General features: G+C 68.4%; 1 protein-coding gene and 1 long non-coding RNA gene across 2 annotated transcripts; both read right to left on the bottom strand.

Annotated features, from left to right (window-relative positions):
- Positions 1-113: 113 nt before the first annotated feature.
- WNK4 (WNK lysine deficient protein kinase 4) lies at positions 114-13,183 on the bottom strand. The gene is made up of 20 exons (XM_074892317.1): positions 12,652-13,183; positions 7,013-7,185; positions 6,305-6,525; positions 6,061-6,218; positions 5,329-5,417; positions 5,036-5,255; positions 4,629-4,959; positions 4,300-4,430; positions 4,161-4,228; positions 3,943-4,084; positions 3,747-3,863; positions 3,519-3,674; positions 3,203-3,257; positions 2,940-3,092; positions 2,257-2,834; positions 1,933-2,029; positions 1,410-1,824; positions 1,091-1,293; positions 880-977; positions 114-788 (listed from the first exon to the last, which is right to left on the bottom strand). The coding sequence occupies exons 1-20, from the start codon at positions 13,069-13,071 to the stop codon at positions 771-773; spliced, it is 3,843 nt and encodes a 1,280-aa protein (XP_074748418.1). The 5' UTR covers positions 13,072-13,183; the 3' UTR covers positions 114-770.
- Positions 13,184-14,709: 1,526 nt separating this feature from the next.
- On the bottom strand, positions 14,710-16,452 carry LOC141953382 (uncharacterized). The gene is made up of 2 exons (XR_012631911.1): positions 15,621-16,452; positions 14,710-15,452 (listed from the first exon to the last, which is right to left on the bottom strand). It is a non-coding gene; the product is annotated as an uncharacterized LOC141953382 (long non-coding RNA).
- Between the last annotated feature and the right edge of the window lie 2,563 nt (positions 16,453-19,015).

Raw genomic sequence — 19,015 nt, 5'->3', positions numbered from 1 at the left:
GCTGCTGGGATGGGGCAATTTTCTGTTCTGCTCTTTATCATCTCACTTGCTTTGTGCTCTTACGACAAGCCAACACCCTGCCCACAATTCCCACCAGACCAGACACAGGCAGATCCCATTTGTATTTAATTCATATTTATGAAAACACTTTCCAGACATCGGTCTGTAACAGAGCGCACCCGCCGCGTTCCTGGTGCACCAGCTCCGTCGCCTTACGGGGCCGAGGGAAGCTGCTTCCTGCTCCCGACCAGCTCGTTCTCAGCTGCGCAGGATGAGCAGGGGGTGCCGTGAGCGGGGCAGCCCCAGGGCGTGGGCTCAGGCCCCACGCTCCCCCACACCGGGAGCGGGGCTGGAGGACAGTGGGGACGGGGGTGGGGGGGCAGGCTGTTCTGCTTGGGCCAGGGCGCCGGCGGGGCCCGGTTCTGCGTGCAGGGGTTCAGCTCGGAGCGAAGCCCTGAAGGACGGCGGCGCCTTGCACGGGTCCCGCAGCGGGGCCGGGGCTTGAGCGAACGGGCTGGGAACGGTGGGAGGGGGCCGGAGGGGCACAGGGAGGGGGGAGACGGGAGGCCAAGCAGGGGACGGGCCTGCCCTCGCTCTGATACAGAGGCAGCAGGGACCCAGCTGTGGGCGCGTGGCCAACGGGCGCAGGGGCCGAGGCGGGGGCCGGAGGGCACTGGCTGCCCCCAGGGCCGGCGCTGCCCTCCCAGGAGGCGCAGGGGCTCTCGCCCGCCCCCGGGGCAGCAGGCACTTGGTTGAGGTAGTTCATGGAGTCACTCCTGGCCAGCTGGCTACTGAGGAGAGAAGCAGCGGTGAGTGGCGGTCCACCGGGCACAGCGTGGGGCCACCGGCAGCGGGACCAGCCCCCCCCGCCCCCCTTACCATCCGGCCGAAGTCGTCGGCGAAGGTCACCCCCTTGCCCAGCCGCTGCTCCTGCGAGCCCGTGCTGCTGCCGCTCAGCGAGTTGCGGCGCATGATGCCTGCTGGGACAGACCGGCCCTGAGCGGGGGCACAGACCCGACACCCCCCCCAGCCCTGGGCGCTGCAGCCCGCAGGGGCGCCCGGGGGAAGCTGGGGCGGCGGGGGCCGGCACCTGGGGGCTGCGCCAGCTCCAGACGCTGGAGGCTGTTGCGGCGGGAGGGGTTGAAGCTGCCCTTGGAGAGGCGTCGCTGGCGACTGGAGAGCATGGCGGCGGGGGAGACGATGCCCAGCGGTGGCTGTTTCCCCATGCGCAGGTACAGCTCCTCGATCTCCTTCTTCTGGGCGCTCTGCAGCAGCTGCACCTCGGCCAGGTGCCTGGGGAGGAGACGGGGGCTGGCAGCCGCGCCACGTGCCACCAGGGAGGGGGCATCGTCCCCCAGCCCGCGGGGAGCCCCCCGCCCCGCTCCCCCTCGCGCTGCGGGGCCGCTCACTTCTGGCGCAGGTTCTGCAGCTCCTCCCAGATCTCCTCGTCCTCGCTCTCGGTGTCGTCGCTGCTCAGGTAGGAGAGGCTGCGGGAGTAGCTCAGCCAGACCTGGCTCAGCACCGCCTGTGGGACACTCTCCGCGCCCTCCTCCCCGGGGCCCTCCCGGTCGCTCTCCGCTGCCGCCGTGCCCTCCTTGACCAGCGCCTCATCAGCCTCGGGGTCCGGCTCTGCCGTCTCCAGCACCGAGCCCGAGTCGCTGCTTGAGCTGCGCCCCGTGTTGGGGGCCGCGGGCAGGGGGGAGCCGCTCGCCACCGGCTCTGCATCCTGCTGCTCGCCCTCGCTGCTGCCCGGCCCTGGCGGGGTCGCAGCCGGGTCCTTGGTCGGCGTCACCTGGAACCGGCCCAGGATCTGGGGCTTGGCTTCTGCTGGGGACAGGGGCCAGTTGGTGGGGTTCAGGGCACAGGGGCTGGCGGGGAGCCCTCGGCACAGGCACGGCCGTGCGGCGCAGCCTCGGCCCCTCCCCACCCCACCTTCGTTGATGGGCGAAAGCCGGGCCTTGGGCGTGCCGGGGGCTGGTGACTCCGAGATGATGAGCGGGTGGCTGGGCCTGGGGGAGCTGGGCAGCACCTGCAGGCAACCGAGAGCCGTCAGCCACCCCCCCGCGTCCCCCCACGTCTCCTGTCCCCCCCCACTGCTGCTCCCACGCCCCAGGACCCACGGTTCACTCTCCTCCCCGCACCCTGGGGAGCTCCCTGTCCCATCTCAGGCCATCATCCACAGCGACAACCCGGCCCCCCCAGTGCTGAGCCCCACCTCGAGTGGCCACAGGGAGCCCCCACGACCCCCACACTCACCATGCTGCCCTCCGGGCTCCCCGGTGTGGACGTGCTCAACGGTGGCAGGGGACTCCCCATGGCCTCACTGCCTGCGGGGCACGGTGGGGCTGGTGGTGCCAGCGGAGGGAATGGGATGGGCCCCCCGGCAATGGGGCCATCACCCCCTGCTGACTCCAGGGTCCCACCGCAGGCCGGGGCTGGCTTGGCCATGCTGGTGGGGTCAGGGTAGACAAAGCGTGGGGGCCCCAGGACAAGGCTCTGGGGCCGTGGCAGCAGCGGGGGGTAGAGGTGCCCCCCCGAGCTGGCGATGGAGGAGACGGCAGGCAGCAGTGTGTGGGCCACGCTCATCACTGCCAAGGAGAAGACATTGGCCAGGGACAGGAGGGGGGCGGTGGGGGACCAGGGCGTGCTGGTCACAGGGGGGCTCAGGGGGCTGCTGGGCTCGCTGGGGACAGGGGACGTGGGGAACATGAGGGCTTGAGGCAGGGCCGGTGGGACAGGCCCCCCTGGGGTGCCTGGGGGGGTCTGTGGGAACCCTGGCGATGCCGTCAGCCAGGAAGGAGCCATCGAGACGAGGGGCCAGGTCTGCGCAGAGCCTGTGGAGAGCGGAGCATCAGGAGTGGTGCCTGGCCCCCACGGGCCCCCTCCTCCTGCCCCAGGCAGTCGCAGCCCCAGCGGGATGGACGTGCCAGGGCCAGTACCTGCGGGGGAGCCCAGCAGTGTCGGCCGCAGCTCACCGGCCGGGGCTGCCGGCGGCTCCATGGGGCTGGCGAGGTCGTTCTCTGACGGGGAGCTGCTCAGCGATGGCAGGACGGGGGACTGGACCGAGAGGCTGGGACTGGTGCAGCCCAGGTCTGTGGCACAGGGGTGACAGCGGGCACTTAGCTGGGGCAGGACAGACCCCGCGGGACCCCTGCTCAGGGCTGGGGGGACAGGAAGGGCCCGCAGAGGGGCAGGGACGTACCGCTGAGTGAGGACGAGGAGATGGAGCGCGACAGCTCCTGCAGCTGCAGGTCCGCCTGCCGAGGGGGACACAGCTGAGCCCAGCGCGGGGGCAGAGGCCCCAGACAGGTTGGGCCAAGCCCCCACTGGCCCCCATCCCAGCCCCACTGCCTGCAGGGACGGGAGCACCGGGCGGGGGATCACCACGACCCACCACAGGAGCGGGCGAGGACTCTGCACCCCAGCCCCCTCCCCGCTGGGCTCCCCGGGGCCAGGCAGCACCTCCAGCTGCGCTCAGCGGCTGCCCCAGCGCTGGCGGGGCCGGGCTGGGCACTCACGGGGCTGCCCACGCCGCGCTCGGCCTCGGGGCTCTCGGGCAGCTCAGCGACGCTGCGCCCGTCCTTGCGGAGCAGGGTCTCCACGCGGTGGATGATGTCCCGGATGCGGTGGACGAAGCCGTCCCGCTCCGACTTGAGGATGAACTCGTTGTGGACCTGGGGGTGGAGGGGTCGGTCAGCACCTGGCGCGGCCACGCAGCCCCCGCCCTCGCCCCTGCCCGCGCTCACCATGACGGCTGCGATTTCCTCGGGGTTGTCCCCATCCAGGTCGAACTTGAAGGTCACCATCTTGTTGTTGTAGGTCTGCAGCTGGCACTCCACCACTCGGTCATTCTTGTCGGAGATCTGTGGGCGACAGGGTGGGCTCAGCCCGGGGAGCTCCCACCCAGGGAGCGCCCACCCGCCTGGCACCCACGACACCCACGTTGGTGATGCGCAGCCTGGACCGGGCTCGGCGCCGCAGCAGCTTCCCCGAGGCTCGCTTGGGCGGCAGCTTGGTGCTGCGCTCGCCGGCCGAGAGCCCCTCGCAGCCATCGCTCATGCCGGACGCCACGTCTGAGGCGTAGCTGTGGGGAGCCAGAGCATCAGCACGGCCGTTCCCACACTCCCTGTCCAGCCCCTGCCCGGCCCCCGTGGCCTCACCTGTCCACGGGGGAGGAGAAGCCGCTGGCATGGGGCAGGAGCTCCGTGGGCAGCTGCACCGCGATGCTCTGCGGGGAGAGGACGGCATGAGCTGGCGCCGCGGCCGCCCGGAGCCCCAGCCCCAGAGGGCCTCACTCACCGTGGGGAAGCAGCGCATGGGGCGGGCGGGCGGTGGGCTGGCGGGGTCCCCTGCTGAGAAGCTGCGATGGGCCAGGTCTGGGGAGTCCAGGAAGCCGGAGGAGCTCAGGTAGCCGTCTGTCTCACAGTCAGCTGCAGAGGAGCGCTTGCGTGAGCAGGGCCAGAGCGAGCCCCCTCCCTGGCCTGCGCCCCTGGGAAACGGCTGTGGGGCTGGGTGAAGGGCAGGGTGGGAGGGGGGGAGGGACCCCTCCCCGGACCCCCCCCCACCCGGCTCCCACCCCAGGTCACCCCACTGTCCCCCCTGCCGTCCTCTGCCTGGTGCCCACGCACAGGTGGCCGAGGAGTAGCTGGTGTGCCGGTAGGCGAAGTGCTGGTGCTGGTCGGCCTCGGGCTCCTCGGGCTCCGGGGGGAAGGTGCTGCTGAAGACGGAGTCCCCGGAGCCAGGGGTGGCGGGGGCAGGCGCGGCGGCGCCAGGCGGCAGCGGGGCCTTGAGCTCCTCCATCAGCCGCAGGACGCCCGGCGGCCGCTCCGGCTCCGCAGGCGACAGCACGTCCTGGGCACGCTTCAGCTTCTCCCGCTTGCGCTTGATGGCGACCACGCGGTCCCGCACTGCCTTGGCCACCAGCTTGTAGTCGGCCTCGCAGACAAAGCCCAGGACCACCTGCGCAGGAGGGTGCTCGTCACGTCAGATCGCAGGAACCCCGTGGTGCCCAGGGTCCCTCCGTCCCTGCACCCACCATCTCCTGGGCCACCTCCTCCGCCACATCCTTGTAGAGCTCGAAGAGGAACTCGATGGCATTGTTGTCCTTGTACTTGCCGTGCAGCTTCTTCGTGTCGTCCATGCGCAGCCAGAGCTTGAGCCCAGACTTGACGCCATCATCCTCCTCTGCCAGCTCCACGTGCACCCCCGTGTCCTCCTGGAAGAAGGAGTGCTCCAGCAGGTCCTGGATGGTGTACCTGCGGGGAGCGCAGCTCAGCGCAGGGCCAGGGGCTGGGGGGCTCTGCCACCCAGGCCCCCACTGCCCCCCACCTCTCATTCTTGTCCATGCGGATGCAGCCCTCGATGATCTCCTTCAGCTCCGGCACCTTCACCTTGTAGAAGCTGCTGGGCTTCAGGCCCTGGGAGCAACGGGTGTCAGCACCTCCTGCGCCAGACCCTGCCACAGTACCGGGTTTCCAGGGCCCGGGGCTGAGCCCAGGCTCTGCAGGGGCACGGCGCTGCCGGCAGCTGCGGCCCAACAGCCCCCGGTGCCCCAGGCACAGCCCCACCGGCAGCGGGGGACATGTGGGGACTGGGCTCCCCGCCTGGGCCTCCACCAGCCCAGCAACGGCTCCTGCGGCCACACATGGCTGCATGGGCAGCCGGGGCCAGGACACCCCGGGGCTCCGCGTTTCCACCCCAGCAGGCAGGAGCAGGCAGGAGCTGGTCAGGACTCGCTGGGGCAGCCACCGTGCCCCAGGCAGGGGGTGGCCGAGCAGACCCGCTCCCGTTCCACCCCATTAACACACTGGCAGTGCCTGGCTCGGGGAGAGGAACGTGGGGTTTGGCTGAGCTGCAGCCCCTGCACCCCCCACAGCCCTGTGCCCCGGCACGGCGCCCTCCCACCGCCCAGATTATTTGTAGCTGTTTGCACAACCTACATGGTGACACACTTCAGGGAGCAGCGAGGCTCCATCTGACCGCACCCCCCCAGCCCCCTCAGCCCGGCTCCTGTGCCCGCGGCACCCGCCAGCAGCATCGCCAGGGGCCGGGGCCGCTCACCGAGGTGACTTTGCGGTAGATCTGGGCAGCGTTCTGGCACTCGGAGTAGGGGTACTCCGAGGTGGCCATCTCCAGCATGCACATCCCGAAGGCGTAGACGTCCACCGCCTCGTCGTACTTCTCCTCGTACATCTCCGGCGCCATGAACTCGGGGGTGCCTGGAGGCGGCAGCAGCGCTCAGCACCCCCAGGGCACCAATGCAGCCGCGGGGTGGCCGCAAGCCCGGCGCCGCCTCGGGACCCACCTATGACGCTCTTGGCGAAGGAGGCTCGCTTGAGCGTGGCCAGGCCCAGGTCCCCGATCTTGACCGAGCCGGTGGGGCCCGTGATGAAGATGTTGTCGCACTTGAGGTCACGGTGGATGATGGGGGGCGAGCGGGTGTGCAGGAAATGCAGCCCCTTGAGGATCTGCCGGCTCCAGCGCTGCAGCACCTTCAGCTTCATCTCCTTGAACCGCTTCAGATAGCTGCCGGGGACCCACGGGGCTCAGCCCCCACCCCAGTCCCATCCCACCCCCGTCCCGCCGCCGCACTGAGCCTGCCTGGATGCAGGAGCCCGCGCAGGGCGAGCGGCAAAGAGCACCCTGGAGCCAGGGGCTCGCGGTCCCCTCCCCAGCTGGGCCCTGCAGAGGCAGCACAGAAAACGCAGCCCAGGAGGAGTCGGGAGCCAGCCGGGGCGAGTGGCCAGTGCTGCCGCCCTTCACAGCTCCGGGGTTCCCAGGCCACACTGTCCCCACGCAGGATGGTGCCAGAGAAGCTCCTGGGTCTCCAAACATCCAGCAGCAACCCCCGATTTCTGTGTCCAGCTCCCAGCCCTGCCCCGTCATCTGCCCAGATCCCACCTGAGCCCACCACGGCCTGTCGTCCCCACCCAAACGCCCACATCAGGTGCCCAGCGATGGGGTGCAGACCCGTCCCTCCCCTCCCCTCCCCGACCTGGTGGTCCCTGCTCACGTTTTCAGGGTGCCGGACGTCATGAGCTCAGTGACCAGCACGATGCAGATCTGGCCTTTGACGGACGACTTCCAGGAGTCATAGAAGCGGACGATGTTGGGATGCTGCAGCCCCTTCAGCATCTCCACCTCCTCGCTGAACCGCTGCCGCTCCGTCTTCGACAGCTTCCGCATCTGCAGGAGCCGGTGGGGAGGTGAGGGGGGCACGCGGGGTGCCCTGCGAGCGCAGGGGGATGCCCTGGCTTACAAGAGACCCTCACGTCCTCGTCCCTACGTACGGGGCAGCGTGGGCTGCTGTGGCCCCAGTGCAGGGCTGGGGTCAGACCTGCTGTCCCCCAGTGCAGGGGCTCATGCAGGGCTGGGGCCATCCCCGACCACGGTCCCAGCCCACCCAGCCGGTCCCCACACCCCAGCCCTCCACGGCGCTGCTCTGCATGGCACCGCTCTCCCCTGGTTTGGGGAGGGGTGGCCAAGGTCTCCCATGACAGACGGCGCGTCGAGAAGCCCATGGGCTTCCCTGACACAAAAGCTGCCCCGTGCCGGGGCTGCCTGTCCCCACTCTCATCGCTCTGAGCCCCCAGCCGGTGCCCAGCACCCCACCGCAGGATGGGGAGACCCAGCCTGCGGTCACCCCGCCAAGGGGACGCACAGGGACTGCAGCGGCCGCTGCCCGTCAGCGTGCCCCATGCAGACCCGCCGGCTGCGGCCCCTCTGCCCCCCAGGACAGCCCTGGCCCCCGCCGGGGCACCAGCAGCTCCCAGAGCCAGGCACCAGCGTGGCAGGGTGCCGGGCCAGCCTCAATGAGGCCTTTGTTGGGGAAAGCGGTCAGGGGAGGCTCCAGCCCAGGTTTTTCCATGTTCCTCCTGCTCAAGTTAATTAAAGTGGAAATCGAAGCCGAGCGCTGACACGGGCACTGAGCGGAGCTGGGGCTGGGGCTGGGGCCAGCGGGGAGGACGCGGACCCCTCGTCCTTGAGGGACAGAGCCGCGGAGCGCACAGAGGGGGGAGCCGGCCAGGTCCTGCCCTGGGCAGGAGCAGGAGAGGAGCAGCGACGACTCCACCACGGCCTGGGATCCCGAAGGGCCCAGCCGCCGCAGAGCCTGAGGGCCCCCAGCCCGGACCCCCGTCCAGCCCACGCTCGCGGGCTGAGGAAACTGGAGCTGCCACAGGCGGCCACCGCGCTCCCACTGCCAGAGCCGAGCTCGGCTCCTTGGCCGGCGGCCGCCAGCCATCAGCCTGGGCAGCTTTCGTAATATTTTCATTGCATCACAGCCGGCCCCACGGCCAGGCTGGAGCCGCTCCATAATCCCCTCTGCTTTTAACACACGCTCAGGGACCCGGCTCAGCCCAGATGAGAACCTGAGCCCTGCTGCAGCGGGATGAATGGGACCTTTCATACTGGGGAGGAAAACAGCAACCGAAGCCCCTGAGCGGCACAGCAGCTGCCCTGCCCAGCGCCACGGCCGCCTGCAGGCCCCCTGGCCCCCCACTCCCCACCAAGGAGACCAGAGGCTTCATTGCACCCCGCAAACCTGCAAGGGCATGGGGGAAGCTGACACAGGCTACGAACAGGGGCAGGGAGGGAGTCACGAGTGGCCACGGCTCTCCCAGTTCAGCGGGAGGGGACACAGCTTGAGGCAGTTGTGCCAGCGCTACCCCAACCATGCCACCCCCAACCCCAGGCAGAACCCCTGGCATGAGGCCACCTCTCCCTGGAGCAAGGCCTGGGGGAGACAAGCTGGGCTGGGCTCGCCCGGCAGCTCCTCGCACAGGACTGAAGCAGCAGCCGGTCCCGTGGCCGAACGCCCCAGCACTCGCCCCACCGAGCGCTGGCAGTGGGGAGCGGAGCCCAGTCCGGCCCCAGCCTGGCCAGAGGAGCTGCTCACCCAGGGACGGGGCACCGGGGAGGGCAGGGCGGGCAGGGCAGGCAGGGCAAGCAGCAGAGCCCTGCCGCCCCGCGCAGCACACAGGGACACCGTGTCCTTCCCCAGCAGCACCTCGCGCAGGGCAGAGGAGGACGCTGGGGCTGGCGGCACGGTGCCGGGTGAGGAGCTGGCTGGCAGAGATCCAGCCCCATCCCACGAGCCGGGAGCTGGCTGCCGGCGAGCCCGGCACGGCCAGCAATGGGAGCCAGGCCCAGCACGGGAGGAGGCAGGGCCGGGCACGGTGGCCAAGGATGGCTCTCGCCTCTGCGGCGGGAGGCTCTCCCCAGTGCAAGGAAGCGTCGGCGCTCGGCGCAGAGTCCACAGCCCTGCAGGGCTCTCCCGCTCCCGCAGCCCCCGCAGGGCCCTGCCTCTGTGATGCCCCGGGTGGGGGATCCCGGCGGCCTGCGGAAGCCCCGTGTGCCGAGAGTCGCACCCAGGAAGGGGCTACTCACGCACCAGAGACCACCCAGCGCCTGAGCCCGCGGGACCCCCACTGAGCAAATCCCCCCAAATCTCCTCAGTTCATGTCCTGGACAGACAGAGCTCCCGTGTGGGGCTGGGTCCCGGGTGCTGCCCCAGGGCCTCGCCAGGCTCAGCCGCAGCACGACTCCCAGGCACAGCGCAGGCAGGAGGGCCCGGCATGCCACGGACAGGATTTTGCGAAGATGCAGGAATTTGGGAAGAAAGCCCCCGGGGCAGCTGGCCGAGGGTACCTGTCCGACCCCGGCACAGGTGCTGGGGGAGGCACAGCAGCACCCCCTGCCCAGGCTGCTCCCACCTGCAGGGAGCCCAGGGCACCCACAGGAAAACCGCTCAGAGCCAGGTATTTACAGCTCCATCCCACTCCGGGCCTCCGGTTTCCTCCCTGCTTCCTCCTTCCCTGCTGCCCGCGGCACCTATCAACAGAAATAGTCCCCAGGCTAAAGCTGGAAAGCACAAACAGGTCACGGAGGGGCTGCGGGACACAGGCAGGAGGCAAAGACAGACGCTGCGTTCAGGACTGGGGGGCAGCGGCACTGGGGGATGGGGACGGGCAGGTCCCCAGAGGGGTCCCACAGGAAGGCAGGGGACAGGCAAAAACAGCCTCCAGGTCGCCAGGCACCGGGGAGGGGGAGGGCACAGAGAGCTGCGATTTGGGATCAGGAGCCATCACAGCAGCTGGACGAGGCTCCCGGAGCGGAACAGGTCAGGGCTGAGGTTAGGTATTCATTTAGAATTGAAAGGCAATAAAAGGAGAACTGTGAAAGACACGGGACAAAGCTATTTTTAAAAGGGCAGAACCACAACCATTTTTATTTGCGGTTCCAAATCCCGTATTTGTGTCACAGTGTCTGATTCTTTGCATGATTGCTGAAAAAAACAAACTTTTAAAAGTCTGCTTCTGTGCTTTCAGCCCCTCATGGGACGTGGATTTTGGGACAAGAGACACTGGATAAAGGGCAGTCGGATGGAGCCGAACACTGGGTGGGGGAGGGAGAGGTCTGGGGGGGAGAGATACGGGGGCTGCCAGGGCTGCGCGGGACAGGAGTGGGGCCGGGGCTGCCCGTGCCCGCCAGCCCTCGAGGGCCAACTCCCACGGGCCAAGCGAGCGGCTCCCGCAGCTCCAGCCGCACTGGCCCGCAGGCTCGCCGGGCAGGCAGCGGGCCCGGCCGGTGCCTGCGGGACTCGAGGCGCAGGAGCGGTTTTGCTTCCCAACTCCCCTTCCTCCACCTGGGACGGTGCAGCCTCGTTCCCCCGGCAGCCACCTCGCAAGACACCAGAGCTGCCCGCGCAGCCGCAGGCACGCCCTGCCTGCACCGCTGCCAGACCGCGGCCAGCTCTTTGCCAAACAGACCCCCTGACCCGGGCTGTAGGATGGGCACCGGGGGCCACATCCAGCCCCAGCAGACACACGGGAGCTGCTCCAACACCGCCGGGGAGGGGACAGGGGCCCCGCAGGGCAGCGCAGCCCGGTTACGGGGACGGGCAGGAGGGCAGGCAGCGAGCCGTGCTGCCAGCCCCGCTACGCGTGCCGGGTGCCAGCGCAGGGGAGCTGGGGCACGTCGGCAAGGAGGGGCTGGGACCCGCAGGGAGGGATGCGGAGCCAGCCGGGCGGGAAGCACCGGGCATGGCTGACTCACGGACCCGGGCTGGCCAAGGAGAGCCCTCCCCTGCCAGCGCAGGCTGGCACTTCCCGAAGGGATGCGGGACTCCAGGAGAGCTCAGGAGTGTTTGGATGGAGCCATGGGGCTGCAGGAGGGAGGGAGAGAGCGCTGAGCCAGCTCTCGGCAGCCAGCTGAAGCAATTGTGCAACCCACGAAGGCAGGCGGAGGCCCAGACCTCACCTTCCTCGCTAAGAGGCCACAGTCAGCTCCTCCAGAAATCACCCACCGCTATCTCAGGATCTCTTGTGCTGACGGGCTGCAGCCACCCCAAGGACCCAGCCCGGGCAGCCACCTACAGCCACACCATGGTTTTAGGAACAAGACAACAAACTCGCAAGACACGTTTTTCTGTGTAAACAAGGACTTGGACCTTCCAGCCACAGCAGCCACCCGAGGGTCAGGAGCCTGTTGGGAGACTTTGGACTTCACGGAAGCCCCTCCCCAGGGGCTCCAAGGAGAGAAGGGAGCCCCACGGCACGGCTCTCCCTGCGCGCCTCCACGGACGGGATTGGGGCCGTCAAAAGCAACGAGCAGGAGATGGTGTCATGGAGCCAACACTTCCACCGCTGCCCCCAGCGTCCCGCTGCTGGCATCCCGCTGCCAGGCCGCAGAGCAGCGAAGGGGACAGAGGAGCGAGGCAGCAGAGGGGAGACGGGGACACTGCTCAGAGACCTGGAAAACCACAGGTCCAGATGCTCCCAGCAGAGAGCCCCTGGCAGCATCGCAGAAACCACACGCAGGTGCCCGCAGACACGGCTTCAGCCAAGGACAAGCAGCCGGAGCGCCCCAAGGTCGCGCCGTACCCTGCTCCCGAGTGACGCCCAGCCCCAGGCTCGCAGCTGGCACGTGCCCCCGCGCACGCCGAGGGCTGTCGGAGCAAACCCTGGAGCCAGCTCCAGCTCCAGCACCGGTGCAGGCGCGCGTGCGGAGGCCGGCACAGGACAGAGCACCCCTGCCCTTGCTCCCCTTCCCGAGGGAAAGCTGCGAGCTGGGGGGGGTTAGAAAGCAGCGTGGCGCTCGGCACCGGCAGCCGGGCCCGGATCCACCCGTGAACCTCTGGAGCGGGGACTGGCACCGGGAGCGCGGGCACCCCGGTGCGTTCCGTGGTGCGGGCAGCGGGAAGGCAGATGGAAAACAGCACGTGTTGGGCAGGAGGGCCGGGAGCTGCAGCGCTGAGCAGGAGCCTGGGCCCAGGCCGAGAGACCCGCACGGTGCCAGGGCACCGGCAGCGACAGGCGCAGTGCGGGGAGGCGAGGGGAGCCCCAGCCCGGCTGCAGGCACCCTGCCCTGCCCTGCCCTGCCCCGCCGACGTGCCTGGCAGAAACGGGGGATCTCGGGTCCCTGCGCGCTCCGGGACGGGCCCCGGCCCAGCGGAGATGCCCCGCGGCTCCCGCACGGCAGCCCGGGCAGGCAGTGGCGGGCAGAGGGCTCAGGGCCGGGGGGCGGCTGCCCACGCCAGGGAAACTGGACGGAGAAGGGTCCAACTGCCCCTGCCGACGCCCCCTCCCCCGGGGCGGGGGTCTGTGGGGACAGGCAGGGCGCGGGCAGGGGCAGAGGCGCGGGCGGCCGTACCTGGAGCTCGCACCAGGCCACCTCCACCGTGGTCTCCGTGTCCAGCCCCTTGTAGACGGTCTTGAAGGAGCCGCGGCCGATCTCGATGTCGAACTTGAGGAACCGGCCGTCGGGGGAGGTGGCGACCGCGCGCGTCTCCACCTCCTCGCTCTCCGTCTCCTCCGGCTCCCGGCGACCGGCGGCGACCGGCGGCGGCGACCCCCCGCGCCCCCCGCCCGGCGCCGGGTAGCCCAGCAGCTCCAGCTCGGCCGAGCTCCGCCGGTTGAAGCGGGAGGAGGCGCGGCGGGAGTCGCGCCCCGAGGGCCGCCGGCCGCGGCTGCGGTGCGGGGCCCGCCCGGGGAGCCCCAGCCCCGGCCCCGGCTCCGGCTCCGGCTCCGGCGCGGAGCCGCCGCCCGCCCGCTCCGCCTCGGGCTGGGACATGGCTCCGCCGGGCTCAGCCGCCAGCACCGGCTCAGCCCGGCCCGGGCGGCCGCTCCCGCGCAGCGTCGCACCCGGTGCCGCCGCGGCCCCACAGCCAGGAGCGACCGCCGAGCCCCGGCCCCGGGTACCGGCACCGGCCCCGGCCCCGCCCGGCGGCACCTCCCCCGCCCCGCCCGGGCCCGCCCCCGCGCGGCCGCCGCCCCCCGCCTGCGCTGCGCCACCGGCCCCGCCACCGGGCCCCGGGATGCGGCGGGCACCCTCCCCCCTGGCCCTAGGCGGGGGTCGCCGCCCAGCTCCCACCCGCAGCTCCGGGGCCGGGGGCTCCGAGCCCTCCCTGCCCCCGAGGGGCCTCGGGCCTCGGGGCCGCGGTGGCCGAAGCCCCCGGCGAGGTGACGCAGCCCAAGCGGAGCCGCGGGGAAGCTCCTGGTCCGGACATTCCCTGGGAGCTTCTGACTCGGGGCTGCGGGGCAGCGCGCCCGGGAGAAGCCCCGTCCCACTCCCCGGGCTGCGGGGGGGGGCATCCCCGTTCCCCACCGGGTTTACCGCGGTCTGAAACCCTGAAATTGGGGTCACGCAAGTAGGAGGATACGAACGTGTCAGCCCTGCGCGAGCCAAGGGCCGGGACAAGAGCTTCTTGTCTGGCCAGGTTAAAGGAGGAGGCTGTTCTCCCCGGTGAGGCTGTTTACGCAAAACAAAGTGATCGAGGCCGGCGCTAATTTCTTTTCCCTAAGGACAGATTGTTTCTACTCAACGATACCGGAAACATGAAGGAGAGGATCGACACGGAGCGCAGCCGCGTCCGGGGCACGCCGGGCGATCCGGGGCTGCTGCGGCCCCACGAACCCACTGTCCGGCGGGAGGAGGGAGAAGCATTTGACGAAACGTTGCTCCTGGAGCAGCCCTGGCGAGGCTGCATGTCGCAGTGCTGACCCCCCGCGCAGGCAGGCGCTGCTCCCCCCCACGACCCCGCTTGTCCAGCCCCGCTCTCCAGCTCACGGGGGGGCCCGGTACCACCTCCCCGGGAAGGCCTTTGACCAGCGTCTCCCCGGGGAGAGCCGCTCGCCCGCAGCACGGGCTGGTGAGCAGGGAGCAGTGACCCCGTCCTCCCCATCCTGGGGGAACAACCACCACTGAGGGACGGGTGTTCAGCACTGACCCCCCTCGGCCGGAGCACTGGGTGTCCACAGTGGCCAGAGACAAAAGTCCGGGACAGACGGGCCCGTGGATGCGGTGCTCGCGCTGGCCCTGGCGTGGGACTCTCGTGCTGTGAGATGTGACATGGTTTGACTTGACTCTGCCAACCAGCTGCTTCCTTCGGACAGACCCTGCCCCACCAGATCCAGTGCCAGAAAGGGGGGCATCCTGCTCCCCTCATAGCTGCCTCTGACGCTGCATCTCTTGGGCTTTCCTGCTCCTGTGGAACTCTCTCCTTGAGCACCGCACAGGCTGCACAGGGTCAGGAGCCCGCCCAGGAGCCGGGCGATCACTGTCCCAGCTCGGGGGGCAGGAGGAGGCCTGCAAAGAGCCGCCCATCCTTCAGGCCCCCGCAGCCTCTGCCTCTCCTCTGGAGCCTCTCACAGGACACGAGGCTGCAGCTTTTACTCACGTAGCATATGTCAGGTTTAAAAACCTCGCTGCTTAAGAAGTGATTGCTTTTATTTTTATCCTGTCCCGACTACAGCCTCCAGCAGAGGTGGAGATTTCAGTCCTTCCCAGCTGAAAACCCTCAGCCTGATCCGCAGGACTGGCAGCGCCGCGTCTCATCCTGCAGCTGCCGGAACAGGCGAATCTGGCAGCCGAGGCAGCGGCGGGGCCTGCGGGGATCGATCCCAGCACCGGCCAGCACCGGCTGACGGCTTCCGAAATTAAAAGCTGAAATTAAACAGGCCAACAGATCCGTCCTCAGGGGGAAAGGGCGCTGGGTGGGGGGAGCTCCCACCGCACCGGGACAGGCGCGTGCTCCAGGCGTGTCCAGCCCGGCTGTCCCCAGCCTGGGAAGCCCAAAGAGAGAAACCCAGCCCCAGCTGCCCACCCTCCCCGCACAGCACGGAGCAGGGCAGCCGCAGGACGGGCCCGGCCTGTCCACGACGGGGCCCAAGGGCGGCCAGCGCCGAGCTGGGCAGGGAGAACAAGCCCACACAGCTCCGAGCAGCAGCATGGCTCACGGGTCCCTGACAGGGCCCCTGCGCTGCCCAGGCACGGGGACAAGGCCCAGGCTGGCAGGGAGCCCCAGCTCTCCAGCGAGAGACACGGAGCCAGGCAGGGATCTCGGCTTGGTCCCTGGTAGGCTCATGTCCCCTTATCAAGTGTTTTCATCGTGAAACGAGATGCCTCAGAAGATCCCAGAGGAGCAGAGGAGTGTCCCAGTCCTGGTGAGGCCCCTGCAGATGGGAGAGGAAATTAGGGGTGAAGTTTGCTCTGACTGCTGCCCCCCCATCTCCCTGGTAAATGGCCCAAGACGTTCCCCGACTGCCCCCCCAGATGCCGTCCCACACCGCAAGCTTGGCAGGGGCAGGCAGCTCGGGCAGGGGTACGGGTCCCCTCCTGACCTGGCCCGGGACGCCAAGCTGGAGCCAGCTTGGCCTGAAATCAGAAGGTTCCTGCTCCACCGTCCTGCCCACGGCAGCTCCCTGGCCATTATCAGGGTGACATTTCTGGGCTGCGGGTGCCAGCGCCAGCCCTCCGCTTTGAGGAACCGCTGCAATCTGGCAACGTAACCCATTTCTCACTTGCATTTGGCTGCCAGAAGGAGAACAGGGACTGTGTAATCGCTCTCCTCAGGATTAGATCATGAATCAAAGCCCTGCTCAGCTCCTTGCTCCAGCAAGTCCTGCCAGGAATTGTCCGTTCTGATCCCAGAGCTCGGGGCAGGATCACGGAGGTGCCAGGACGGGTCCAAACGCAGGAGTCTGCCGCGATGGGGGATGCGCAGCTCGGGCTGCGAGGCACGGGGAGCCCGTCCCGGGAAGGGTCAGAGCCGAGGAGGGCTCCGCAGCGACCCGGGGCTTGTTCCATGGTTGGCGTCAGCCCCCCGAGCGCCCAGCCTCCTCCTGCATCCTCCCTCCTTGCCCTAACGCACAAGAGCTCAGGTCAGAGATGTCACCCAAACCTCAGCTGTGGCCTTAACCCCAGGCAGATAACCGTGGAGGATTTCCTTAGCCCAGAGTTACAGATGTAAGTAACCCGCCTGCAAGTTTATCCCGACATATGAATTAATCAAACTGCAACAAACTCTTGCTCCTAACCAGCCACATTAAATAAAAACCCTCTCGGCGTTTTCCCTTCCCTGAACAGCAGGATCCGAGTGTGTGCGGCCCGATAGCGCCTTATCTCAGCACCAGCCCCTCGAGCTCTGCCTCGCCCTGGCCAGCGGGCCCTAATCACCGTAGCCAGACGTGGCAATGGGCACAGAGTGGCCACGGGCTGGAGGCAGGGGGCTGTGCCAGCCCCCCCAGACACGCCACCTTCCAGCCAGCCCCCCGGGGGGGCTGCGTGGCCGGGCTTGAAAGCACCTCTGGGTGCTGGAGCCTGAACCCTGCCTGTGATGTGCCTGGGAGCGCGGAGAGGTTTGGGGTCGGGTTTTAAACTTTCCAAGGCCAAACCCCCCCGCGAAGGGGTCGGCCCTGCTGCAGCGACGGGGCGGGTGGTCCCTGGCCGCAGGCAGCGCAGTGCAGGCAGAGAGGCAGCAGGCAAGGGAGGCACCCGGCCGGGTTTCTGCCACGCTCCTGCCTGAACACAGACCTCCCCGGCCCTTCGCTTCGCTCGGCGGCGCCTGCAGCTCTCAGGCTGCGCCTGGAGCGCCGGGAAGAGGCGTGACTGTTCCCATTCATGGAACGTCATGGCTGGAGGCTGCCACGCTCTCTCCCTCTGAGCAGAGCAATTACATCTCCTCCATCCCTGCCCAGCACCGAGGGCTTCCACACCAGAGCAGCCTCACAGCGTCTCTGGGCTGGCGCTGGCGTCCCAGTCCCATGATTACATCATCAAATGCTACGAAGCACTGAATAAAGATAAGGAAGCCAGTTTCCGAGGACAGCTAAAAGGCTCCATTCTACCTGCCAACAGGCGCTTTCATCACCACAAGCTACAAACTGGCACCGTCCCCACAGAGGGAGCAGCCGGGGAGCACCTGCTCCCCCCAGGGTGGCAGTCCCAGGCCCCATCCCGCAGCCGAGTGATCGCCGGCGGGGTCTGAGCACCGCGCTGCCGCGGCCCTGCTGTAGTGCCCGGCCCAGGGAGCCGGTCCCACAAGGACCTCACAGGAACGGCTCAATGTGACCTTTCGTAACCGGCTGGGAGGGTGCAGAAAAAGGAATTTTACACCATGTCCATTCTGAAGGGGGAACGTACTCTTCCTCCTCCCCTCACTAAGTAAGCAACTAAGTAGGAAGCTGAAAACGAGCAGTGAATCGCTGCCAGGAGCGCCTTGGAAAGAAAAAGGCTGGTTTTAGGCTTATCTAATGTCACATCAGCCATTTCCTAAGAAGGGAGCAAATTTAATTAAGAACACAGACTCACTCAAGGACAGCCAGGTTACATACAGCACATGCAAGTCGGAACACAACGCTGAGAGGTCGCATCACCCACGTGGAGAGCAAGAAGTGCAGATGTCCTGGGCCTGGCTGCTCAAGGCTCGTTATTGGGGATCAAAGGCACAGGAACCCGGCTCGCGGCAGGGGTACGAGAGCAGCAGGAGGAGCGAGGGAAGGAGTCATGTGGGTGGAGTGAAGCAGGAGGAAGAGGCAGATCTCAGACATCGAAACAAGACCAGGGCAGACTCTGGTAGCGGACGATTCCTACGCAGAGACTTTTCTGGCTGCGCACACAGAGGGGGCACCCCCGTCCGACCAGTGAGCCCCAGTTTGGGCAGAGCCCCTGCCAGCTGTGGGGACACACGCGCTGCCCCTGCCGGGACACACTGCGGGGCTCCGGGCACATGGCGCGGCCTTTGCTCCCGCAGGGCGCTGGGTTTGCTCGGCCGCCGTCAGACGCTCCCCGGCGACGGCCGCACCAAGGCAGCTCTGTGTCCCGGCGTGTCCATCCCCGGGGGCTGCCACGTCCAGCCTCTGCCCCAGCCCTCCCGGCGCTGGGGCCTCGGCCCAGGCTGCCAGAACAGGCGCTGGACATGGGAAACCAGCCTGGGCCGCTGCGGCACGGCGGGGGGGCCGGGCACCATCCCAGCCGCTCCCCTGCGTCGCCTCAGTGCTTGCAGGGATGATGCTCTCCGGAAAGGGTCGGGGATGTTATCCCGGTGTCAGTGATCTCACTGGCACTGGCACACGGGAATTCCGGCACAGGGGGAACCCCGGGCACCGGCCTCCCGCCGCAGCTCCAGAGCGATGCGCCCACATCGGGCCAGCACATCCCGCCGGGCTCAGGCCAATGGGCTCCCACTACAAAAGGGAAATTTTGAAATCTCACAGCCCCGCAAACTCAGCCTGGACTCCAGCATCTTGTCAACACTGAAAATTGCCTGCTGTCAACGAGGGCTGTCAGCAGCTGAGCCAGTGCCAGCCGTCCTCCCCGGGCAGGGCAGGCAGGGCAGGCAGGCAGGGAGGGCAGGGCAGGCAGGGCAGGCAGGGCAGCCCCAGCTGGGGACAGACGGCTGAAGCGCCCCGGGAGCAGCCGCCATCGGCTCTGCCGCATCCCGGGAATGACCACGCTGGGTCTGGCTCTGGCACAGCACCACTCCTCTGCGGTAGCCGGCACCGAGCGCTCAGGCAGCGAACAGGAAAGGCGAGCGCGACCCTCCCGGCACAGCGTCCAGCTCCCCGACACCGGTTAAGGACTTACTGGGTCAAAGACTGTCCCTGGGCCATGGCTTCTGACAAGCAGAGTACTTTGTTATCAGCACCAAGAATTTAAACCTGTCATACCCTCTACCAGCGGCTGCTGCACAGAGCAACACCCCTGCAAGGAGCCCATCAGCTCTCGGTGGATCGCA

The sequence above is a fragment of the Strix uralensis genome, chromosome 22 (genome assembly GCF_047716275.1).
Source record: "Strix uralensis isolate ZFMK-TIS-50842 chromosome 22, bStrUra1, whole genome shotgun sequence".
Lineage (NCBI taxonomy): Eukaryota > Metazoa > Chordata > Aves > Strigiformes > Strigidae > Strix > Strix uralensis.
This window is presented reverse-complemented; position numbering and strand designations above follow the sequence as displayed.

Coding starts and splice junctions, on each gene's coding strand:
- WNK4 (XM_074892317.1), bottom strand. CDS start 13,071: ATGTCCCAGCCCGAGGCGGAGCGGGCGGGCGGCGGCTCCGCGCCGGAG. Junction 2,835..2,939: donor ACTGCTGGGCTCCCCCGCAG/GTACTGGCCCTG, acceptor CGCTCTCCACAG/GCTCTGCGCAGACCTGGCCC. Junction 1,294..1,409: donor CTGCAGAACCTGCGCCAGAA/GTGAGCGGCCCC, acceptor TCTCCTCCCCAG/GCACCTGGCCGAGGTGCAGC.